General features: G+C 50.2%; 6 protein-coding genes across 6 annotated transcripts; 1 reads left to right on the top strand and 5 right to left on the bottom strand.

The window, feature by feature from the left end:
- Positions 1-468: 468 nt before the first annotated feature.
- On the bottom strand, positions 469-6350 carry PSV08DRAFT_250058 (uncharacterized protein; the record flags this gene model as incomplete). Its single annotated transcript, XM_014221669.2, has 11 exons — positions 469-1145; positions 1201-3098; positions 3160-3545; positions 3611-4841; positions 4894-5097; positions 5156-5279; positions 5338-5359; positions 5408-5738; positions 5785-5873; positions 5925-5970; positions 6028-6350. 11 exons carry the CDS (start codon positions 6348-6350, stop codon positions 469-471), a joined length of 5331 nt encoding a protein of 1776 aa, XP_014077144.2.
- A 1246-nt stretch (positions 6351-7596) lies between these two features.
- PSV08DRAFT_184814 (uncharacterized protein) lies at positions 7597-10392 on the top strand (the record flags this gene model as incomplete). Its single annotated transcript, XM_014221668.1, has 10 exons — positions 7597-7976; positions 8030-8233; positions 8281-8568; positions 8620-8721; positions 8778-8897; positions 8946-9185; positions 9238-9452; positions 9513-9817; positions 9873-10096; positions 10284-10392. The coding sequence occupies 10 exons, from the start codon at positions 7597-7599 to the stop codon at positions 10390-10392; spliced, it is 2187 nt and encodes a 728-aa protein (XP_014077143.1).
- A 200-nt stretch (positions 10393-10592) lies between these two features.
- On the bottom strand, positions 10593-11806 carry PSV08DRAFT_379139 (uncharacterized protein; the record flags this gene model as incomplete). The annotated part of the gene is made up of 3 exons (XM_014221667.1): positions 10593-10884; positions 10942-11451; positions 11508-11806. The coding sequence occupies 3 exons, from the start codon at positions 11804-11806 to the stop codon at positions 10593-10595; spliced, it is 1101 nt and encodes a 366-aa protein (XP_014077142.1).
- A 1065-nt stretch (positions 11807-12871) lies between these two features.
- On the bottom strand, positions 12872-14296 carry PSV08DRAFT_10277 (putative cyclase-domain-containing protein). The gene is made up of 4 exons (XM_014221666.2): positions 14173-14296; positions 14010-14067; positions 13414-13939; positions 12872-13293 (listed from the first exon to the last, which is right to left on the bottom strand). The coding sequence occupies exons 1-4, from the start codon at positions 14230-14232 to the stop codon at positions 12948-12950; spliced, it is 990 nt and encodes a 329-aa protein (XP_014077141.1). The 5' UTR covers positions 14233-14296; the 3' UTR covers positions 12872-12947.
- Positions 14297-14984: 688 nt separating this feature from the next.
- On the bottom strand, positions 14985-18220 carry PSV08DRAFT_411538 (uncharacterized protein; the record flags this gene model as incomplete). The annotated part of the gene is made up of 4 exons (XM_014221665.1): positions 14985-16994; positions 17054-18019; positions 18077-18145; positions 18205-18220. The coding sequence occupies 4 exons, from the start codon at positions 18218-18220 to the stop codon at positions 15265-15267; spliced, it is 2781 nt and encodes a 926-aa protein (XP_014077140.1). The 3' UTR covers positions 14985-15264.
- A 1379-nt stretch (positions 18221-19599) lies between these two features.
- On the bottom strand, positions 19600-24188 carry PSV08DRAFT_379144 (uncharacterized protein; the record flags this gene model as incomplete). The annotated part of the gene is made up of 3 exons (XM_066093361.1): positions 19600-20883; positions 20964-23924; positions 24045-24188. 3 exons carry the CDS (start codon positions 24186-24188, stop codon positions 19675-19677), a joined length of 4314 nt encoding a protein of 1437 aa, XP_065948750.1. The 3' UTR covers positions 19600-19674.
- Between the last annotated feature and the right edge of the window lie 46 nt (positions 24189-24234).

A 24234-nucleotide genomic window follows, 5' to 3' on the forward strand; every position in this document is an offset into this window, starting at 1 on the left:
TACATACTAAAGTTAGGAAAAAGTTCTAATACGCATCCACTGGCTTGCGCTATTTGTTAGTGTGAGTCATTTGAGACTTACGGATAATGCTAGGGGCTCGAGCCTAGTCTGCTTTGTTTGGGGTGTTGATGTAGCAGCTGTAGCGCCTTTGTACCACCACTCACGTTCACTATCACGTGGCATATCTTTGGAACGAAAAGCCTATTTCCTTCAATATTTCTGCACAAATCATTTATTACGCAAAAAGAGAGAATTATAATCCAACCTCCAGTTTGCAAGATTTATACAGTTGATAAATAGCAAACAAAGATCAAGACTGTACACTAGCGCTATTAACGTAATTGTCATTTTGTATGCAGTGCTAGGTCCATAAAAGGTGTGAGTTTAGGCTCGGTATATCGCAATTATATATCAGTACATGATAGAAACATTTATTATGACAGTTCAAACCCCAATAAGCCTATACATCTACTGCAAGTTCCTACACGACCTGTCTAGCTTGATGTACTCGTACTGGCTTTGCCCCAGTGGTGCCGAAAACACCGTCCACCACTTCAGTGACCACCAGTAACCATACAACCCCCCAATCTGTTTCCTCCTATTGTACAAACTCATCGCTTGATACCGACCATTCTGCGCGATGATTCTCAAATTGTTCCGGTTCCAGGATTCCCATTGACCCGCCAGATCACTTGGATCGGTGGCATGTGCAGAGTTCCAGCTCCTATCGAAATCACTGAGGACATCCCTCATACCGTTGTAGCTGTCGCAGAAGGAGTTCCAAATATCGGGTATGTTCCAGTATGCGAAGATCATGCCGAACTCTTTGACGTACATGAGTTGCTCGTCACCAGCTTGTAGAGCATCAAATGTATTAAGGTTTGCGGCTGAGTTATGGCTGGACAAGGTGCCCTTCATTCGGTTTGATCGAGCCAAGAAAACAGCGAGACGGTTGGGTCTGTTCTTGTTACCCAACTCCCGCATCATCAGCTGTAGGACACTTCCACCTGCGCCGTTGAATGGGGTTTTGTTGTCGACAATGTTTCTCCTCACCCACGCACAATCGCGTCGCTCGGGATTCTGATAGTCTCCGACATGTTCTTCAAAGAATTTCGAAATTGACTGGGCTTCGTATGGGTGCTCAGCTGAAGTCATTGTTAGCACCTCCTTCCCGTTTTCATGTAGTTCTCGATAGCTTACTTTGATAGAATCCTTTACGCATGCCTACAACTTGACCGTTCCTCATCGTAGAATCATATACCATATCTATTGATGCGTGTTGCCGAACTGCCCAGCTCGTGCATGATGCACTTGAGTTATGGAAGTACTTCATAACCTGCGGTTCATAAAGGTCGAAGTCGACTACTGACTGCGGATTTTTTTGGAAGTTTGGAAATGCAGGATATGGGATCGTTTCCGTTCGACCGCACATATTGCATGGCTTATTAGACGTATTAGGTACTGGGCCGACGCGTTTTTCGAGTTGCTGTAGGCCTCCTTCCGTGGCGTTGAGCATACCCTCTTCAGTTAGATCGCGCTTCGAGAGAGGTATTCCGAAGATTGATTCAATGTCTGAGTTATCGCCGTACGGACCAAGCGGTCCCTCGTCTCTCCCTCTCGGTCCCAATCCGTACTTGCAGCCTAAACAAACGCAACCGCAGCATGGTTCCCTAAATGGATTCCGGAGTGTGCAGCTTGCACAATTGTCACAACCTAATGCAGGGAGCATTTGATTGAACAAATTGTCGCCGAGATTGTAGCCTGGCATGGGAATTTCACCCCAGTCAATTCTTCCGTCCTCGAACCCATCCCGCTTGGTCAGATTCTGAGCAATTTCCAGGTCTCGCTTCTTGATTGGTTGACCATTGTCCTTAAAACATTGCTTTGTACCGGCTGCGGCCAGTTCGTCTACGTATAACTTGTCGGACGTGGAAGTACTCCAAGCGGTGGAGCCTTTCTTCAAGTGGCTTCTCATCTTGGTGCCAAGACTTGTAGAAACGCAACTTTGTGTACCGGTGTGCTCAAGGTTCCATCTTGAGAAGACTCGCTGAGAAACAGACATGTCTGGTAAATCGCCGACAACTTTATCGTAAGGCTTTGAGAACGACATACCCACCATAAGTCCTACTCTTACTGTCGTGCCAACCTCAATCCACCCTTTGGATTTCGAGAGTGCGTTGAGCTTGTTGTTGGTGCTCTTGCTGACTTCATCTTCGACTCTGCTGCCTTCTCCAGTGCCGGTAGATGGAGTGATGGTGGCTCCCGCAGGAAAATGAACGTTGTAAAGTCCCCAATTGCTCTGGATGCGTGATTCAGCGTAGCCACTGAAAGGTACAGCGCCAACGACATTATCTCCGCTTGCTAGATCAACGCTGGCCTCCTTGTATGCTGTAAAGAAGGCCCAACCTTTATAAAGCGAGTGGCCAGCTACTCCTGTTTCGCCAAACTTCTTCGTGATCGTCGAGCCCATAAGAGATTTGGAGGTATCGAGAATGCCTTCTCCACCAAGCCTGAACGAAACGTCTGTTTTTCCCTGAGGGCGAACAAAGCCTGCCGCTTGATGCACATTGAAACTGGCACCGGGCGTCCAGGTAGCGATCATTGAGAACCCGTAGTGAAGCTCAATGCTGGAAGACCCTTGCATGGCGACGCTCAGAGATTCTCCGAGTTTTCCTTCTTCATCCACGGGCTTGTCAATGTAGTTGCATGTCTGCCCATTGTGGTAGACAAGCCGATCTAGCTTTTCCGTAATCTTGATAGAGTTTCCTGTTAAGAAACCCAACTTATTAAACCGGTTGTACCAAGCTTCTGTGTTACCGTAATCAAAAAATCTATCGACAAGGGTTTTCAGGTCTCGCTTCTGGCTGCCTCCGGGAGTGTCCACCACGGCATACCAGTACCCTGGCACATTGGAGTAGTCAAGGCGTATGCTGAGCCTTCCAGCGTCTCGCCGAACTAGTCCGATGTTGTAATCGAATTTGAAATCGTAAACGATGGAAGTTGGACTGCGCCGGGCAACCTTTTCTGGAAGAGACTGGTCAAGAGATGGGGTGAGAGAGACTGCTCGGGACCAAGAAGGTCCTCCACATTCATCGGGCCTAAGAAAGGGGGCAAAATCTCAGCTTGATTCAGGGCACAGTGTTTTGAAGGAGCACTTACATATGAACAATGGTTCCTTCAACGCCGTTTTCTTCAACTCGGAAGCAGTCAGTTACGTTTTGGTGCATACATACGATACGTGCCGTTTGTATCTCATGGTTCGGTCTCTTCAGTATGTCATGCGGGCAATCAATGAATTCCAGTCCTGGATTGTCGCGTTTCCGCATGGACGACACAGCGCTGCTATGACCAGCAATGAGGAAGAAGGCTATGCCAGTTTTGTTTGGGTCCTCCTCTTGAGTCAATCCTTGGAACCCGCCAAAACTTACGAGATCGTAGTTCGGGATCGCATCTGCCGGAGGAAGGTACGCCTCTGGGAAAAGATTTTCGAGATTGAAGGGCGCAAAAGGCCTATCAAAGCCACCGATCGGCTCACAGCAGAATGCCTATCACAATAAAGCATCAATGTCAGTTTTATATTCATTGCAAATCCGCATAAATGGTTACTTACCTGTTCACGTCCGTTGTGGCATGAGCTACTTCGAGGATCCGGTCCACGCGGGTCGAGATCCAGAGTTATCTTCCCAAGGGCGCAAGTGCTAGAGCAGACTTTAGACGATTCCCAGTTACAATTGCCGAAAGAGTTTGCGCGGGGACAACAAAGCCTCCGAATTCCGGAACCTTCGCCACTGAAAGGATCTCCTGAACCTTCCCATCCACATCGCTTGTTTGCCTTGGGACCACCAGTGTCGGTAGTTAACTGGAAAGGCTTGTCTGACGGGCACTTTTTGTCGCATTCAGTCCAGGTACAGATCTTGAGATAGCGCTCCATGTTACCCGCTTTGCAGCAGAAGCTCTTCCAGCCTCGACTGCACTGCCAGTCATATGTTCCATTTACAAGATCTCCTTTCCAACCGAAGCTGTCATTGATGACATTGATTTCTCCAACGTTGCACTTTGCGGAACAATCCGTCTTAGCCGCTGTAGAGTGGCTGTCATCCCACCGACAATCGTTTTCTTGCGGTCCAGCGAATGAGGGACAGCATATCTTACGAGCCTCTTTAGATTTCTTGGTGTTGCATCTGTTCTTCCCATTGATGTCTGTGCTGACACGACCCACCATTGTATAGCCAGCCTCACATTTTGGTTCCACATCCTCTGAACCACATTCTGTAATTTTACACTTCGTGCCGTCAGCCGTGCCGTGTGCAATAGATGGTCCGTTGTCGGTCATGAACTCGAGGAGATCTTCTCCTTCTTTGAGTTCACCCCCTGTCAACGCTCGGATGAGGTCACCCTTCTCGTCGTCGATATCGATTGCCCAAGTCATAAGTCCCTTTAGGCCGCGTTTGTTTGCGAAGTCGACCTTCATTTGTATCGTGGCAGGGTCGTCATATGATATCCAGCTATTTTGTCCATACGTGAGGTACTGCACGGCTGCATCCTTATCCAACTTGGGCTTCGCTTTGGTTTTAGCTAGAATGTCTTTTACCTCTTTATAAGAAAGGAAGCCTTCTGTAGCAGTGCATTCGCCTTTTTCTCCAGGCCCACTGAACTTGCATCCTGGGGTCCAGCACTTTGGATCCTCGAGACGGAAGCTTCTACCATAGAAACCCGTGCCGAGAACAATCTTGGAAGGTGAAACATCATTCCTCCAGAGCAAGTCAAGTGCAAGGTCAATCTCAGTCAAGTTGGTATGGCCGAGGATCTGATTGCCGATCGGGTTATCGCTATCCCATACTCTACGTTCCATTAGCTTTGGAGATATTGATAGAATGCCATAATTGTACGTACCCATGGAGATCGTACGACATGAGGTTAATCCAGTCGGCAATTTCTGCACTTTTCTTGATATCGAAATGACGCAAATACCAGTATGAGGTTGGCGCGGTGAATGTAAGGATGTATCGGGACCCCATGGCATCCTTCATTTCTTTCATCAGCTTGTTCAGATTTTCGCCATCCTCAGGAATTCCACCTCGATCCGGTGCACCGGGGCTATTTTAGGGGTTGTATGGTCAGCATATACTTCTTCTTTGGAAAAGTTGGCACGTACTACTCCCAGTCCAAATCGACACCGTCAAAGCCATACTCAGCCATGAATCCGATGAGATTCGAGATGAAAGTTTTGCGATTTGCTGCGCTAGCAGCCATGTCCGAGAAAACCTTTTGGTATTTGCCTGTTTGCTGGTTAGCGATGGATGAAGTTATACTGACTTCATTGAAAGATGAACATACCAGGATCATTGTGAGTCCAACCCTACTTTTCGTTAGTTAAGAGAACAGGTTCCGGATTGCAGATGCTTACACCAAGAGCAATGAGGACCTTGAGTGATGGCTTCTTCATCTTGAGGTCTGTCACTCTACCGAATAAAGAGGGCTGAAAATCCGACATTGGCTCAATCTTGAATGTTCCAGGCGCTATGAAGCCAAAAGAGAAGATCAAGTGAGTAAGGCTGTGTACCGGTATCTCTTCTGGTGTCATAGTACCACACTTCTTGTTCATGTTCCATCCTTCGTAGTATCCAATAACGACCTGCCTAGAGTTGCTGCTTCCAACGTTGGGTTTAGGTTGCTTGCACATGCTCTGACAACCATTGCCGCAGAAATCCGATGTAGTCCCGCAAAAACCGTGTTCACTGGCAAAGGATTAGCCATATTAGTTAGAGGCCAAGAGCGACTTACGAGCAGCAAACGTTCAATGGACATGTTTGGCCTGGCTTCTTGGCGTACTGGCCGCATTCTGCTTTTGCATCGCAGTTCGACTGGCAGCCCTATTCCATTTTGTTAACTATTGTAACAGAGTCGAAGCATTGCTGACTCACAGTTCCACAAAATTTGGGTGCATACCCACACCAACCTGAAGCGCCGCTATTATTGTTAGTATGTCTATGGAATCGAAGAATGGTATGAATAATTATGGCCTACCAGCAAGCTCCATTCTTACAAGGCCGCCCAGGACCGCATGTGTAGTCGCCAGATGAGGCCGTGCTACCACTACCGCCAGCTTGACCCCCAGATCCTGCACTTTGGCGTGCAAACAAAGCAACGGGCTCGCGAAATGTAAAGCCTGAAGAATCTACAGCACCGCCGACTCGAGGAACGGTATTAAATGCCAAGGAGTCCTGTAAAAGGTGTCTACGATGGTGACGGTGTTTGATTACCCGATGATCATGAAATGCATCTGCCAATGACAGGTACAAGAGACCAACGAGAAAAGATAAAAAGAAAGAGTTGGCGAGAAGATGCATCTTCATACGTCACTCTGGGAAGTTAGAAAGATGTAACCATATGGTTGTCTCATCCACAGTGGTCAATTTTGCAAAAGATGAGGTCCATTCATGAGCAGAATGAGGGGGACTCAATACATGCTATGTGAAGCATGCCGTGCTCGGCCTTAACGGGGTATGCCCACTTCAACTTCATTAGAAGATTTGACTAGCAATGGCCTAGATTCCTAACCATGCTAGTCGAGGGATGCGGGTAAATTTTGAGAGGATAATTATGGAACGTGCCCGCCGTTGATGAGTGGCTAGGGGGTCAGTTCGTCTGATATCACGTTTGAAAATTGAAAATGAAAGTGGATATGACTGATGGGAATCCTTCAATTTACGCCCTGTATCCCGGAGGTATCATTCTATAGGGTCCGCGGCTGCATGCAGCGGGAGGGATTGAGCCCACCCGAGAGACCCTTTACTATTCTTAGTTTACCTTGCGACTATCCCGTCACAGCACGCAGGTACCCGTGCGACTTGGCAATGATATATTAAGCTACCAAAGCAGTGCTCGAGTGGTGCTATGGTGCTGAAAATATTCGGAGGATACAAATTACGAGTCGATTGCGAGACGGATAAATGCCTAGACCAAGGTCATTTTTGCAGACTTTTCGCAAACCCACATAGCAGCATTCCAGATTAGGATCAAGCACTGAAGATGGTCTGCAACCCATGGTTACTGGCGGAGATAAGTCCCAATCAGTCATACACCTTCCACATATAGCCGACAATAGTGCTCAAGTCACAGGAGTGCAGTACCAAGATGGACTGATCTCGCATGCCAAGGAGCCGTATAGTAGCCCTAAGTATTAACTATCCAGTTAGCGAGATTGCGATCAGTCCATCTTGAGTAGTGTTCGTACTAGGAGGGTTCACGGCTAAAGGAACACAGGAGTTAGATGCAAAAACAACTGCCGCGATATTAAAGGGAAATTTGCTTCCTAACCATATCCACTTAGCATTCTGCGTGGAGAACATAAGGCGTCCCACGAACCATACAACCGGGAGTCAACTGATATTGTGAAACGCCTTGGCCTGGCCGAACTTTTGGTCCCTGCGTACTTTGAAGTTGAGGCCAATCTAGATCGAAAAACCGTTGGCAGTTGTGGGATGTCTGTATTACGGTTGCGAGGCTGTAGTAGTAGAAGGTCAACGCGTTACTCGCGTTGTTGCGTGTGCTCTTTCCCCTCGCCAGCTGTGACAACCCATCTCGCAGACGACAATGTTTCTCTCTATTCTCGCTGTGGTACTTTTGACCGCATGTCGAACATCCGCTCAAACATACCAACTACATCCTGCAATCGGATCTGGCTTAACCAATGCATCTTCTGATTGTACCACCGCTTTCAGCGCAAACGTTACCTGCCACAACCTCATAGGACAGCTCTATGCGGACCCGTTCTTTGCAGCCAGCGACGACACAGCGCTAAATAAGCTCTGCCAGGCGAAATGTCTCACTTCTTTGACCAAGCTTCGCGACGACGTGAAAAGTGCCTGCGTTGGTGCTCAGTACTATGACGAGTACGAGGATACTTATTGGGTGCCAACTTACCCAGATGAGTTCATCTTGTATGCGTACAACATGGCTTGTTTAAAGCGGAGGTAGGTTATTCAAGAGTTAATCTTGGTGGTAATACTTACTAAATCATTAAAAGTACTGGGCAGTTCTGCAACACATACCTCAAAAGCCTTACCGCGGCCGCAGAATGCGATGAATGCATCATCAAATCATTACAGATTCAGGTCAATTCCCCGTTCGCGGTGGATCCAGGAATGCGAGACAACTACGCATCGTTGACCAAATCGTGTCAAGCAACTGGCTATCCTACAAGCATCGCTACGTCCTTGCTGATCAGTTCGTGCGTTTCCATGATCTTCTTCACGGCAGTAATACTGACATAATTAGTTCGCTCCCAACCGCTACATGCAGCGGTACCACATACATCATCCAGCCAACAGATACTTTCAAATCGGTGCCGCTGGCACAATCAGTCTCCACTGAGCAACTGCTCAACTCTAACGGTTTGCCCTACAACACCACTCTTTTCCCGAAGTCGGGCGAGCTATGCATCTCCAACAAGTGCAAGACTCACGTCTTGGCCGAGGGTGATACCTGTGACTCGATAGCGAAGAAGGCTAGTATCTCACCTGTTCAGTTCAAAGCCTGGAATGCAAACGTCAACCAACTCTGCAGGTAAGTATGCTGGGCCAATATCAGAAGCTATGTACTAACTTATTCCTATAGTAACTTGGGACGCTTCATTGGCGATACCTTCTGCATCAGTAACCCCTATGGAGACTTTTCAATTCCTGATCAGCCGATCGTAACAGCCGTTCCAACCCCTGTGTAAGTGGCGACTTGCCTTTGGATAAAACTCAATGTCTTGCTAATTCTGCAATTAGACCTGCGCCATCGGACATTGCGCCGAACGTCACATCGCGATGTGGTCAATTCTACAGAGTCGGCGCCGGTGACGATTGCTCGACGGTGACATTGAAGTTCAACATATTACTCAAAGACTTGTAGGCAGTTCCGGGCCCGCGCGCATATAGCATCGCTGACTCAAGTAGCTACTTTCTCAATCCCTTCATCGATGTCAGTTGTTCCAACCTTTGGCTTAATGCGTCGTACTGCGTACAACCGGTCGGCGATATAACCACGTACCCCGGATATGGCGGCTCGACAACGGTCACGCTGCCGCCCTTCACAGCAGGCCCAAAGACTTCGTTGCCGCCTAACCCGGATCCGGTCGATGCTCCGGAGCAAACAATCATTCCAATGGCGAACGATACTCGCGTAGACTGTTATACGTAAGTGAAGTAATCAAACCATGGATTGATTTTGCAGCTTACGAATGGGTAGCTACATGTGGCTCAACGACACTTCAGCCGATTCTACAGATTGCTGGGGTATTGCAGCCGCTGTTGGAATTGAACGCGAGGAGTTTGCACTCTGGAACCCCTCGCTTGATCAGAACCCGCTCAACGCCGACAATGTGACGTACGACTATCCTTGCTCGGCCCAAGTCAGTGTGTCGTATTGTATCGGAATCGCACGCCCAACTCCTGTTTGGGACGGTCAGTAATCTTCGAACAAAGGCCCAAAAGTGGTGGCAACTTGAGACTAACTTGACTAAGAAAAACCCGCCGTGATCAAGCCACCAACCCCTCGAGCATCCGGAGAGATAGAGGGATGTATATACTGGCAAGAAGTCTTTGAAGGAGATACTTGCGCGGGATACCTACCCGGAGGGCTGAGCGTAGCCGACTTCTTCAAGATGAACCCTACGGTGGGAAAAGACTGTACCGGTCTGAACGTGGGCACCATGTATTGCCTTTCCACGCTGGAGATTGGCATATTCGCTCCATCCGAGAACAACGCTTCGCCAAGTCCGACTTCGACGAAAGCACCTATCGGTAGCGGCACGCCGACACCAATCCAAGTAGGTTAACACATTCGAGGATACATTTCAGTCTCTTTGACTCACAAAATCACAGAACGGCATGACCGCCGGCTGCACCAAGTTTTACAAGGTGATTTCAGGAGACGGCTGCTGGGCCATTGCCAACGCAAACTCGATTGCACTAACAGACTTCTACGCCTGGAATCCCGCCGTGGGATCCGACTGCCAAACGTTGCAGCCGGATTACTACGTGTGTGTAGGACGGGCCCCAGTCACGTCGTCGAGTTCCGTAACCAAGACGTCAACAAGTCTACCGCAGTGCTCGTGGAATGCATCTAAAGGTCAATACGATTGCCCGGTCGCAACATCGGCGCCAGCGACAAAAACATCATCTACGGAATTACCACGGTGCTCGTGGAATGCGTCCAAAGGCCAGTACGATTGCCCGGGCACGCCCACGCCGACTCCCACTAATACACGCCCGCCGCCACCGGGTCCAACTCAGGCGGGTATACCCTCCAACTGTAACAAGTGGGTGTTGCAGAAAACTGGCGTTTATTGTTACGACATGGCGGCTGCGGCAGGCATCTCGTTGGATCGTCTCTACCAATTGAATCCGGCTTTGAACGGCGATTGCAGCGGCCTTTGGCCGAATTACGCGTATTGTATTGGTGTGGCATAGAAGCTGTGGTAACTGCTGTCGAACAAGTAGAAAACTGATGCAGCTTGGTGAAGAGTAAATATATGGAATTTGTCTTTGCACCACGGCATTGTATCGAAACATATATACAGAGATGTAGCTTCGAGTGAAGGTTTATTCCTCCTGGCGGAAACGCAGCTGCCTCTCACAAACCTCGAAGACATCTTCCCACTCACCACCAATATCGACCTCATCATCACCCACAATCTTGATTCTCATGTTCGAAGCCGCAGTTTTGACCTTTTTCATAACCTCAGCGGCATCCTTGTAGCGACCGTTTTCAGCGTTGGCGATAATGGTGCCCAGGCGCGCATCTTCAATTTCGTCAGACATGTCATCTTGCGACGCGGATGCATCTGCGAAGACGTTGTTGACGAGGTATTTGACGAATTTAGCCCAATAGTACCTGCATTTCGTATCTTGTTAGAGTTGGACTTGCCAAACGGGATCAGCGATAACTTACAAGTCTTCCTTGACACTCCCATGTTCCTCATCTCCTTGGTAAGTATCGGTCACGCTTCCATCTATGATCCATTCGCCCTCGCTAAACGGCCACGGCGCATACCCTTCCTCCCTAACTCTACGATCAAACTCTTCTAGCGACATCGGGTTCGGGTGCGCAGGATCCTGTAGGCGTTCCCTCGCGCTAGCAATGCCATCCTGTCTGCTCTCATCCTCAATCTGCGGCGCCGATGCAGCAAGGAAGCCCGTGATTGCGAGCGAGAAATCTGATCGGAGCCACACAAGCTCCGCACAAAAGTTTCGGATGAAAACGGATCGCGAGTGAGCGAATTGCAACGCTGAAAGTACCTGTAATGCCCATCGATAATACAGACTCAGCAGCAAGAGGTCGTTGCGTGACAGATCTTGTGGGAGAGGCACAGTCAGTGCTGGAAGCGAGGTCCACTCAATAGGCCCGGGCTCGAGCCTCTCGACAATGACGCCAATGTCGCTTTCCAGTGGCCCGAGATAGCTGGCGTTTTGGTGAGATGTAAAGCATCAAAGATCTGCTGAGACACAAAAACGTACCGGACGATCCTGGGATGTCCCTCTCCAAGAAGCTCATACGCTCCTCTTAAGCGCTTACGCGCCCAACCCGGTCTTGCTCGGGAGTCGGGCTCAATGTCTTCGGGCGCTTCCAGAATAAGGATGGCCTTGCCATCCTTGTGAGGGAGGCAGAATAAGGTTTCGAAGAAGTGAGAATACCAGTCTTGTACGTCCTCGGGGGCTGTGCTTGCTTCTTCAGGGAAGTCCTCCTCTGGAAAGGAAAGTAGGTATCTTTTGGCTGGACGGGGTGGTGGGACTTCGGATGAGAGGAATGAACCCATGATAGCGATTCCTTGGTATTCAAGTAACACTAGAAATGTATTGTTTTGGTCGTACTGCGCGTAGTTGCTGTTTTCGTTTATCTAGTACGTTGTAATTAAGTCGGACAGGGATCAGTGGGACATGTGTTTGGCTATCGCAGTGTCAAGCGCGGGCATCATGTACGTATATACGTAAAAAAAAGTCCGAATGGAGTGTATATTATGATCTGTAGCATCCTAGCTCATGTTAGATGAAGGTCATCCTGCAGGGTCATTAGTAATAAGGGTTCCCGACAGTGATTGGCTGAGTAGGCTGTGCCTTGCGTAGGGTAGACGCAGCCGGTTATTGGGGACAGAAGGGTAATAGTAGGTGGCTCGTGCATGCCGCCCACTGCGCAACCGAAAGGCCGGCATTCCTGATACTGCGCGAGTAATGTCCCAGTAGCGTGAACGTCTTATTGACGAATTTTGGATCTAAGCGTAGCCGCGGCTAGCCTGATGTGATGGTATAGAGAGGGTGGCTATAGCTGTACAAATAGCTAATATTAGTTACTCCACAAGCCAATGTACATGTTACAGTCCTGACAGTACACAAGGATATTTTGGTACACGAGAATATTTACCAAAACGTGCAAAGTCACTGGATAGCGCGAGCCGAAGTGGTTTTGACATGATTGGGACATTAATGAGCTTACTCTTGCCACAAACCATGACGTGAAAGACGGGGCGACGATAAAGAGAAAGAAAAAAGAGTCTCAAGGAACGTATCGTATCCAGAGTGCTAATTCTTCAGTTTCACATGTTTACATGTCCTACTCTTACCGGGGTTTTTTTTTTCGTTTAACCACATCGAACAACATCGACAACAAACTACCAAGAACATCATCAAGTCTCACATCAGCCCCAGACACCCGAGTTTACGACAGCCTTAATATTCAACTTTTACATGACTTTTTTTTTCGCTCAAGTTCTCAGACCAAATAGAATTGCTTGTTCACGTCCACACATTTTTTCAGGGTTCTTATCATACGAGAATTTAACAACACAAGTCTGGAAAAAAAACATATGATTTCAATGTTTCATGTACCATCACCGCGCAGTTCTCCATACACTGTCTTGCTCACTAACTCCACTCCTTATTTGTCTTGCTCTCTGCGATCCCCTAAAAAATGGCAATAGCCCCCGGCGGACTTCCAATCCCACCCCTAACATGCAACGGCGCGCTGGTCAAGAAAAAGCTATACCTCCCTTCCTGCTTACACTTCTCACTCAACTTCTCCAAATCCCACATTTCGCCAATCGCCGTGCCCCAATGCACAAGCAACCACTCATGCAAACACCAGCCATCGGTATACTTCGGGGGCCAAGCCTCAAAAGCGAGGTTGTCGGCAACAACGGCGGCAAAGTGGCGGTCATAAAACCAGCGGACGGTGCGCTCCGAGGCTTGCAAGCCGATGGCAAGGTTGTTATCTTGGGTGCCAGATTTGCGCTCCGCTTCTGTTGCATTACTGTGTTTTCTTTGTCAGCCACCTCCCAATCATTCGACCATCCATTCATCTCGGCTTTCTTCTCTTTTCAAGACTCAAGGGTGAAAAAAAAATGAGGAAAGGGGGGGAGAGAAATCATACTTATGCCACCTCACATATCCCGTCCTAATAATCAACACATCCGCCTGTCTAACTTCGGTCCCCTGCCACTTCAACACCTCCTCCACCTCCTCCAGCGGAATCTCATGCCTCGACACCGCACTCGGCGCCGCCTTCCCCTTTGTCTCCTCATACCACCTCACCCAATCACACAGCACACCCCTGCCCACAATCCCGCCGCGCTCACACCACTTATGCGTGCCATTCCGATCGCTCTTTGCCGCTTCGGCATGCGTCAGCCCATTGTAGTAGGTACCGGTCGCTTGATGCGCAAAGTGCTTGAGCGAATCCCACTGCGAGCCCGCTTGCGTGTTGATGTGAATTTCGTCGTCGTTTGCGCACAGCGACGAGAAGGTGTTGAAGTCGATGTGTTTTTGCGCAAACGGCTTGCGGTTGAATCCGGGGAATTGCACATTGTGCAGTTCCCAGTCGAGCTGGATTGAGGTGCCGTTGCGGATTTCTTCGCGCGCTGCGCGCGTCACGACAGAGGGAGTGAGGAGATTGATTGCTGTGGGTGGGTGTTAGCTCAGTGTATGTATATAGAGATTGGGAAAGGGGGAGGGCTGGGGACTGCTAACTTCCTACTTCATCCTTCTTTCCATCTTCATCGAAGAATCCCCAGAGATTACCTTGGGGCTAAAACTCATTTCAAAATTCAAAAGTCAGCGACCAATATCTGTTTTATTTTTGCCAGTATTATACATTCCTCAACATAATACTCTATGCAAAAAAAAAACTTACCATGCCCTCGACTTTGGGCGCCTCATCAAAAGCCGGGAACTTGTATTCTTTCGAAGCCATCGTGTGTGTGTAATTCAATTCAATTCAATAACTAAACAATGCCCGTACTCCACTTTCAAATGGGTAAATAAAGGTACTTTTGGACGAAATATTCAAACGACACACTTCTTTTATAACCCCCCCTCCCCCCAAATACCCCACACCCGGTTCCCCCTCGCGACATGTACCCCGCTCCAAAACACTTGTCTGCAAACTCGGCCCTCGTGCCCCTCTTCGCCCCGGTTTTTTGTTGCAATGACGTGTACAGCTCTCACATCATCTTTCTTCCCCGGTGCGGAAGTGGAGCTCGCTAATGACAAGGTGAGGGGAGTGGATTTGTAACAACAGGTCCCCCGGGTACTAGCGGTGTTTTGGTTGCTTCCGAGAGGTGGAGAGAGAGACGACTACTATTTGGGGTTTAGCGCGTGTCTGTCCAGAGCTTGAAGGTAATTCCGTCTGCCCGGCCCGGCGACATGATCCCGTCCTTTTTTTTCATTGAAAACCTTCTTGTCTGTCGTAACCTTTTGTGGTAAATGCAAGAGACTTGTTTTAAGGCAAGTCGTTATACGCCTAAGTATTGGCCGTCCCGCCAGTCTCTCCTCTTTCCGAACACCGTATTTCTTTAGCCAAGATCAATGTGACTGCAGAGAAATCAATACCCTCACATATAAATGAATTTACAACATCTGTACGAAAGACGGAAAAGTCAACATGGACTGGCCATTATAGCAAACTCAAGTAATTTCACCAACCACGTCAAAAGGCAAGCGAATGAAACCATCATTTTATTAGCTATTACTACAGCAAAGACATCGTGAACTATTCATAACTCAGTTTTGAATATACGGGTCCTCCCCCATTCCTCCACATTACAAGCACACTACCACTCCTTCGTGCTTGCCATCAACCGGAAACCGAAGAACATGCCATTTACTATTCATACGCCGTGACGTAATCGTGGTATCATCCATGATCAAAACGCAAAAACAAAACACAATCATCGTTATGGGCGACCCCTAAGCATGCCGGGTATCACTGTTTGAGAAGATGCATCTAAGCGCGGCCCTGGAAGACAGGGTTCTGATCACCAAAGGTGGTGTTGTACTGGCCAGGAGCAGCAGCGTCGGTCTGACCAGTCGTGGGTGGGATGGCAGCGGCATTGTTCAGACCTGCAGAGCCCGTAGTGTTGAAAGCGTCGTCAACCTGGTTACCGAAGCCCGAAGTGGCACTGCTGGGAGCAGGGACACCACCAGTAAGGCCCTGGTTGCCCGTGGTGAGACCTGGCTCAGCACCAAGACCACCATTGTTGGTGTACTGGCTATCGTACTGGTTGGCTGACGGGTTGAGTCCCGACGAAGCACCGAGACCGCGGGAAGCATCACCGGAGGTGCCGTAGCCACCCGCACGACCATGGGGCTTGCGAGTGATCTTTCCAACCTGAGGCAGGCTGGTAGTCTCCTTGGCAGATCCAATAGAGAAGATGGGGCTCTCCCACTTGTCGCCCTTGGCAGCAAGCTCCTTGTACTCGGTAGCCTTGGATGAGATGCCTCCAGGCAGGGAGATGTTCTTGAAGATGGAGTCGTGCTGAGTGACGGCCATGTTGACCTTGGTCTCCTTGGCCTTCTCCTTGAGAGACTCCTGCTTCTGCCTGCCTTGCATGAGGCGACGCTGGGCAGAACTGGCATAGCGCTGGTAGATGTTCTGGATGTTCTGAGGGTCGGGGTTGCTCTTAGCCTCAGCCGCGGCACGGTCAGCCTCAGACTTGATGTCAAAGAGGATGGCATCGAGCTGGTTAGCAGAGTCCTTAATCTGCTTCTCCAAGACCTTTTGAATGACGGGACGCATGACCTTGAGAAGGAGAGGCTTGAACATGTTGAAGAGGAGCTTGTGGTTGCTCTTCTTCATCTTGATCTGCAGGTGCTTAATGTCCGACTCGACCTTGGTGACCTTGAAGAAGTGGGTCTGCGCATGCTCGCGCGCCTTGTCAGCAGTCTCCATCTCGACCTTGAAGCTGAAGCCGGTGCCACCCATAAAGATGTCCATGACACCCTTGTCGGTGATGGATGGGAAGCCCTGCTTGCGCTTGATGTAGTAAGAGACGTCCCTGAGGTCCATCTGGACACCCGAGACGGAGAGCATAACCTTGTTCTTGTTGGTGCTAGTAATGGACTTGCGGCCCCAGCGCCAGTAGTTGTCCGAGCCAAATTCCAGAGAGTTGGGAGCGAGGTTGTCACCCTCAATGACAAGGTTCTCGATAACCGCGTCCACCATGGGATCGCTGTACTCGATGCGGGGAACGGGAATGTAGCGGACATTCTCAAAGATGGCAGGGAGAATGACGTCAGTCATATCCTTGACAAGATGAGGCTTGAAGACAGTCTTGCCATTCTCGTCATGACCAAGGTCACGGAACAGCTTGTTGACAGACTCGGCGAACTGCTTGTTCTGGGGGTCGGCATCAAACTGCTGGCCAATGAACTTGAACTCATCAGCAATGCGGTCAGTGTGGCCTCGGTAACGGTCACGGAAGAAGTGGTGACCATCATCGTAGAGCTGGTTCCACTCAGCGTTAAAGCTGTCCTCGAGGACGAAGCCCTGTTGCTGCAGGGTCTTGCGGACGAAGGCGTTGATACGCTTGAACCAATTCTTGAGTTCGGGGTCACGGTCGGCGTCCTTGTAGATCTGGTTAATAGACTCAATCAGGTCGTCGAACGACGTGTTGTTGGCGAAGCGTTCCAGGAGAGTCTTCATGTTGGTCAGCCATTGGTTCTCTTGAGTAAAGCCTAGATACGCACCCTCAGGTCAGTTTCAGCAGTAGTTAGTGCATCGTCTTGATGCGCACCTTGTACAGAGCCCTTGCCCTGCTGGCTCAAAATCCTTCCGTGGCTGGAGTAGCGCTCGGCGAGATCGAGAAGAGTCTCAATCGCACGCTGGTAGTCCTGGTGACCCTGGATCTCGACAATCATCTTCTTAAGGCGCCACCTAGTCTGCTCGCGACGCTCCTCTGGCATCTTGCCCTTGAGGTAGTTGTTCAGCTGCTCACGGCGGGCGCGAGCCTTTTGCTTGTCCTCGTCAGAGGTGTTTGCGTCAACCTTTTGCTTAGCGGCTTCAACACCAGTGCGAACGTCAAGGCCGGTGGTCTGGCCAGTCTGGCCCTCAGTGGCAGCAAGGTCGGCAGTGTGTGTGGGGTCGCGGACTCCCTCTGGGTTGGCTGCTTGGTTGACATCCTTGGCAGCTTCCTTCAGGTCTCCCTTGTTCTTGTTGCCAAAAGGCAGGCTACTCTTAGCTTGGTTGCGGAGGTTCTCACGGTTCAGGTTGGAGGTGTCGTGCCAGGTGTTGTCCTCGGCGGGCTCATCCAGCCTGTTGAGACGGTCTTCTGAAGGCTTAACCCTATTGGCCGTGTTCATGGCCGCATCGCCAGCCATGTCGCGGAGAAGAACAGTGGCATCGGAGAGAAGCTTCCTGAACTGGCCGTTGGAGATGAGGAGCGTGCCAAGGGTGCGCAGGCCTTGGAGAGCGTTGTTGCCGTCTTGCCTTGCTGTGTCCTTATCAACAGGGGCATTGGGGCGGTTGGCGCCGGCGGTGCTGACGTGCTCGGCCTGCCAGATAAAGTCTTGGAGGAGGTTGCCCTCGTTCTTGGTGAGTAGCAGAATCTTGGCCTGTTCGATGACGTTCTTCAGGTCGGTGACGAGACTCTGGCCCTCGGGCGACAGTTTCTTGGATGGTGAGTTGAGTGCCCGGTGTGCGAGTGCCGAGTTGAGAGCGACATCAATCTGGCTGTTGGATGGCACCTTGCCATTGGAGAAGGCTGTCGTGTTTGGTCAGCATTGCGGCAGCAAGGGCACGTGTCCATGCGACGACATACCTTCGACGATTCCATAGAGCTGCAGCTTGTTGTTGACGTCCCTCTCCTTTTGCTTCAAGTCGACTGGACCTGCATTGTGTTAGTGTACGTGTTTTGGGCGAGTAGTGGGGCGGGGTCATTGGACGTACGATTTACGGCACTCATGGTGAAGGTGGCACTGTGGGTATCAAGGGTATAGGTGGGGTATCAAAATTACAAACGCAGAAGCGGTAAAGAAAACAATGGACAGTTGTGAGGCAGGTAGTTGCTGTCACAGGAGGGGTATCTGGGAGTGTTTGTGTGTGAGGGAAATGAGGGCGGATTGCGGGCACAAAAGCAGCTTTGTATGTGAGTCGGGCTGGGTAACACGGGGGAGTGCAGCGACTACGTCACTCAGTCGTAGCTTCCCGCTCACCTGGGGACGAGGCCTGGGCTTGGAACAGCGGCCGGCTACCTTTTCCTCGCTGGTGAACCTGCTCGACCCCGCGACTGCTGCTTACCGCCCGCCCGCCATGCCGTGCTATCGCTATGTCTTGCCATGTTCAGTCGTCGTCGCCGCCGCCCCGCCCCCCTTGGAGCCATTGCGCGCCGTCTAGAAGCACAATTGAGGGTGCGTTGGCAACAGACAGAAGGCCCGCCATGGCTGGTATGACGAACCTTTTGGTCTTTGTTTGGGGATGGATCGGCGCCAGGTTTCCCAGACGATGCAGTGTGGTGCGTGTAGGTTGCGTCATGGCACAAGAGCCTGTCAGCCACACCCTTCGCATTCGGTGCGATGCGAGTGTGGCGCCACCCCTTGGGCCAGCGCTTGTTACGCGCCCCGCTGCACACGGACGTTGCCCTGCCTTGGCGCTACTACAAAGGACTGGAGGGGTACGTACATGGCATCAGGCAGAGACTGGTGCTTCCCATGCACCTTGGAGCCGACATTGCTATACGCACACGCGCTGCTGCTTGGTCGCAAGCCGTATTGCAATGCGCCACATGTCAAAATACCAAGCTTTGCTTGGCATGCAGCTAGTGCTAGCGTCTGCTGCTAGTGCGCCTTCTCGCCGCCCACACCGCTGAAGACGATGACGACGTCAATCTTTGCACCCCATCCGTCGCGTCCACACCACGCTCATGTCCCAAACCTACATCATCGGCTTCCCCCCCCCCCTTCTAGCCGCGCGCCGCTACACACCTCACCAATAGAGACGCGCACCAACACGTCAAGGGCGGGTCAAAAGCACAAAACCCGGCATTTTGCCTAACCAGCCAAATCCCGACAGTAGCGGCTCATGTGCATGCTTGTAGACAGTAGTGCATCTGTCTGCCCGCTCTGCGCCATCCCACACCCACTCACACTGGCCAAAGACTGATTGATGTGCGTGCATGGATATCCAGGCCGATCAGCCGATGCACTAAGCAGGGCTCCTCTGTCCCTGTCTGTGCCCCTCCAACTCGCTCCCTCTTCAAGTACCATGCGCTACGGCCACTTTGTCGGCACATCCTTTGGAAAACATATATGCACACATGTGCATACATACATGTATACATTTCCTATCCCGTCTTTCTTTTTATGTTTTCTGAACAAGCCCGTCGCTCCATCCCCAACTACTTATGTGCACACACTGCTTCTACCGGTACCAGCTTCTCTCAGCAAGTCTTTCGCTACGTGTGCGCCTGTGGTCACCATGACTTCTATGCGGCCTCTTCTTCTCCCACGTGTATCCACCTGCTTTGTCATCTTTCAACTCGTCAATGTTATATCTCCTGCCTGACGGCTTGCGAATCGGCATTTCAGCTCGGAATGACCCAGGCGACACATATGTTTGGCGCCCCGGTAAGGCATGTCGTGCACCTGGCAGGTAGGTATCCTCTTCATTGTAATCGTAGCGAACACGCCCCATTGCTTCGGTATAGGGATCATAAGTCCTGCCCCGGGGTGTTTTGATATACTCGTGGTGACGGTGTATTCTATACGAAGCCTCTGGGGCCATAGAGATCGGTTCGGCATAAGATTCCATTCGAGCTCCCGAGCGAGAGTCGAATCTTGATTTGGTCACCGGTGGATCATACCGTTCGGTGTACCAGGCTTCGTCTGCATCTACCCAAATCTGATCCGAGTGTGCCACACCGCCCCACTGCAGAGCTGGCCGGGGAATAGCAAATGGGGCCTCGTCGATGACGTTTGAGTACTGAAGTGTACTGCTTGAATCTCCAAGTGGACGGGGTGGACGTTTCCGTCGTGGAACGCTTATGCCTCCGCCTCCAGTACCAGTTTCTTCCTTACCCATTGCCCTGCGATATAGCCATGAAATCATGTCACGAAGCTGATCGCCGTTGTATCCAATGAACAGACAAGCCCCCACCGTCACAATAGTCAGCGGTATGGCCACAATCCAGAAAAGCCCTTGCTTCTGGTTCATGTCACGGATATCCGCAGTGTTCATCCCAAAATAGCTCGTCGCAAACGACAGCGGCAGAAAAATGACAGTCACCACCGTGAAAGCCATGATGGCCTTGCCATGGTCTTCATCATTGATCTCGAGACTTTGCTTTGTACGATTGGCCAGGGGGCTGCAGCGTCGAATCAGGTCCTCATAATCTTCCACGACAAGACTGAGACTGTCGAGGCAACTTTGCAACAGACTCCGCTCGTCCACAAACATGCTTTGTCGGGATGGTGTTGGCTTCTCATACGACGCGTCGTTGAGGACACGGATGTAGTTCTTGATAAGATTTAACTGCTGCATGGTTATCGACGTAAGGATTTGGAGTTCTTCTTGCAGAAGATTGAGGTCTCGAAGGAGTCGTTTACTCGGGTGATGGTTGACTTGGAATTGCTACACAATATCAGCTCGGCATTATTTGCTCATGTCCAGCTGCTCCAAGTGTTGGAGGCGTAGCTGGTCGAGTTACTTACGAGCCTCGATATGTACTCCCGATACAAATCGCCCACAGTTTCATGCTTTTCAAGCGGCTTCAGTAACAATCTCCTCGTTAGCTCGCCACAGATATACTGAGGTCCCCGAGAAAGGTGCTCCATCACACGCCGCGGTTGGGGAGAAGAAGCCATTTCGCACAAATGTGCACGTGCAGCTCTCAGCGACTGCATTGCGCCTGCCTCAAATCTTTCCAAGACATCAAGGCCTCTGTCCGAATATGGGAGGATGCTACGCTCATACGGATCTTTGAATCGAAATTCATGTCCATGAGCCTTGTCAGCATCGTCTAAAGCTCGCTCAGTTGCCATGAAGAGGACAATGATGCGGCGGAATGCTTCAGAGAGCTCCTTGGGCAGAGTGTACAACTCAGACATCTGCCCATCTTCGTTTTGAACTCCGTCCATGAGTTGTTGAGCTTGCTCCATTATGTTCTTTGCCAGAGTGCATGCCTTTGTGAGTATTGCCAGAGTTCCAGCATTTGTCTGCTCATGCCAAAATTCCGCCGACGCCATGATCCAGTCTTTGGCTTGCGGATCCATAGCGATATCCTCGGATGTAGTTGGTTCACCACCCTTATGCCGCTTCCCAGGCTCACTTTCACGGTTTATGTGGCGCTGCAGATGTCTGAACGCATCTTCTTGGCTGCGAAACGAGTGTAACCTTTTACATGTCTTACACGCTGCGATTGACTTGGCCAATTCTGGACGGCTTTCTGGAAAAGACACCAGGCTAGGTTTAGCCATGGGGCGGACCAGCCAAAATTTGCCAGTCGTGTTAACGTCTTCCTCTGGAGGAACTGCACCTTTGCCACTTTCTCCATCCCTAGGTGTGTACTTTTCGAGTTTGGCGACGTGCTGCTGGATTTTGACCATAACACCCCACAACTTACTCATTATGCTGCTATCATCTGTGTCACGGAGAAAAAGCTTGGTAATTATGCAAGAGAGATTAAAAAATTCCGTCGCTCTTTCAACAATGCTAGTGCGCTGCCCATTGATCGTGTCCTGATGGAAGGTAGAATCAGACGTGCCTTTGTCAATTGCTTCGCATCGACGTTTGAGATTGGCAAAGTCAGCACAAGCATCTGCGTAGGTTGCCTTGGGCAGTGATTCGTAGTAATTGGTCGAGGTAAATGTCTCGTCGACAGCGTTCGTAGTGGTTCCTTCCAAGATCGTACTCATTAGAGCTTTCCCAACCTGCTCCAGGCAACGAGAAGGTTGCTGTGCACTAGGATCATCCACTGATGTTGCGTCTTTGTCGTCCTTGATTGCTTTACCAGCACCATGTTGTGGCCAATGAAAAAAGGGGGGTACCGACACGGGTCTGCTTTTGTTATTCTCGCCGGCGCAGTATGCTGCGGTAGTATGCTTGCCAGTTTGACCTGTCTCTTTGTCGCCTGCTACTGCCAAACTGATTGAAAGGAGATCGTTCCGCGCCGTGATATCCCTCCACATATTCGGCGTGAGACTGCAGCTGCTATCTCGGAATTTTTGAAGCAAATGGATCTCCGCATCCAAACTCTTATTGTTAAACATGTATCCTATCATGCGAACCTTTGCCTCCATTTGAAAGTAAGATCTGCAAGTGCTAAGAGGGAACACAAAATCACGTTCTCCCCAGTCCGAAAATTTGATCATTGTCAGATCGTTGTCTGCAACAGGCTGAACGCCGAGCTTTTTGACATTCTCTTGGATGATAGCCATTGAGTTTGTCATCTCCTTGGAGAGTGGCACATGGCCACACGATACGACATGATTGGACCCTATGATCATAAACCAGATATTCGGTACATGGATGATGTTCTCGGAGCGCGCATCGTCAAATCTTCGATAAGACTGTTCCTCATCTCGATCGCGTACTGGCTCGTAGGGGTAGAATGTCTGCATCAGGGTTCGTTGTGGAAATAGGTCATTTTCGGCACGGAGAGGCTTCTTGGCTTGGGTGTCCAGGGCAAAGTATGGGACGCAGGCGAAAATGACAGACTGTGGATCTGACTGGTTTGATTCATCAGCTCGCAAAACCGTCCCGGGTTCGATGAACATGCCACCATCGAAAGGCTTGACTTTTTCCGTATCCACCTTAGTAAGCATCTCCGAAGTGAGTTTGCGTAGCCGGTCACTGGCATGTGGCATGGTCAGGCAGACATCCTTGAAACGAGAAAAATCAAGCTGAGTGGCCGAAATATGACACCACGTAAGTGATACTGCATCTTGCAAGTGAGGGTTTTCCGGCCCGGGTAGAACGTGGACCTGAAGCTGGTTATGTCCTTGAGTCTCTTTGATCATGGCTTTAGTGATTCGAAACGTATCGACGCGATAGTTGTCAACATCTTTTCTTTTTGAGCGAACCTGCGTGTCGTCTTTCTGATCCTGGAGGTCCTGGCTGAATCCAATTAGGTTCTGTACACGCCTTGTGTCGACTTGAAAGGATAGCTGGTTGCCATCGAGATCCATGGGAGCGACCACCTCACGAGGAGGCTCTGGTAGTTCTGCCTGTTCTGTAAGCGACTCTTGGTCGCTCGTTGACGTGACGCTTTCAGAAGAATCCGTGTTGGAGTCAAGGTCGGTTTCCCGACGAGGTAGCGGTGGCACCCATCGTGAGCCGTCCTCGAATGTTACGGTGCGAATGTTATCATTAATGTCATGTACATCGTCTCGCTCATCGTCTCGCTCATCGTCTTGCTCAACGTCGCGCTGGAACCTTGCAGGTGACCATGTGCGAGAACGAGACGATGGACGTTGACGATAATCAACCTCAGAGTAAAATTCTTCCTGCGGAAATTCGATCTGGAGGTTCATGCGAGGCCTCATAATAGCAGCCCAAACACTTGGCAGTATAGTGGCACCCTGTGTTTTTATTACATAGTCGTCCTTTGTGATCCTATCGAGGTAAGATTGGCTGTATTTGGCGTATATTTCTCTCAAAAAAGGCTCTGCGCCCTGCAATGTCACAGGTCAGTAGTTGCACAAGCGCAGAATAAGCATGTGTGCAGAGGGAAAAGATCAAAAGGGGCATGGTAGACGTGCCTTTTTGGAGCGAAATTCCTCAAAGGGAAGGACATAGCGAACACCAAGGTGATCTGTGAGGTAAATGATGTTTCTCTCATCGCGACTGTCATTATTGTGTGAGCTAGCAGTAGAGGTCGATTCATCCGATTGTCGGCTACCGCGTCGCCGTGACTCTGGCTCGGACCCGGGCTCCATGCATCAACAGATCTGGGGGGACAACAGCAAGTTGCCCAAAGAGAGA

The sequence above is a fragment of the Bipolaris maydis genome (genome assembly GCF_028858645.1).
Source record: "Bipolaris maydis strain C4 unplaced genomic scaffold PSV08scaffold_11, whole genome shotgun sequence".
NCBI lineage: Eukaryota > Fungi > Ascomycota > Dothideomycetes > Pleosporales > Pleosporaceae > Bipolaris > Bipolaris maydis.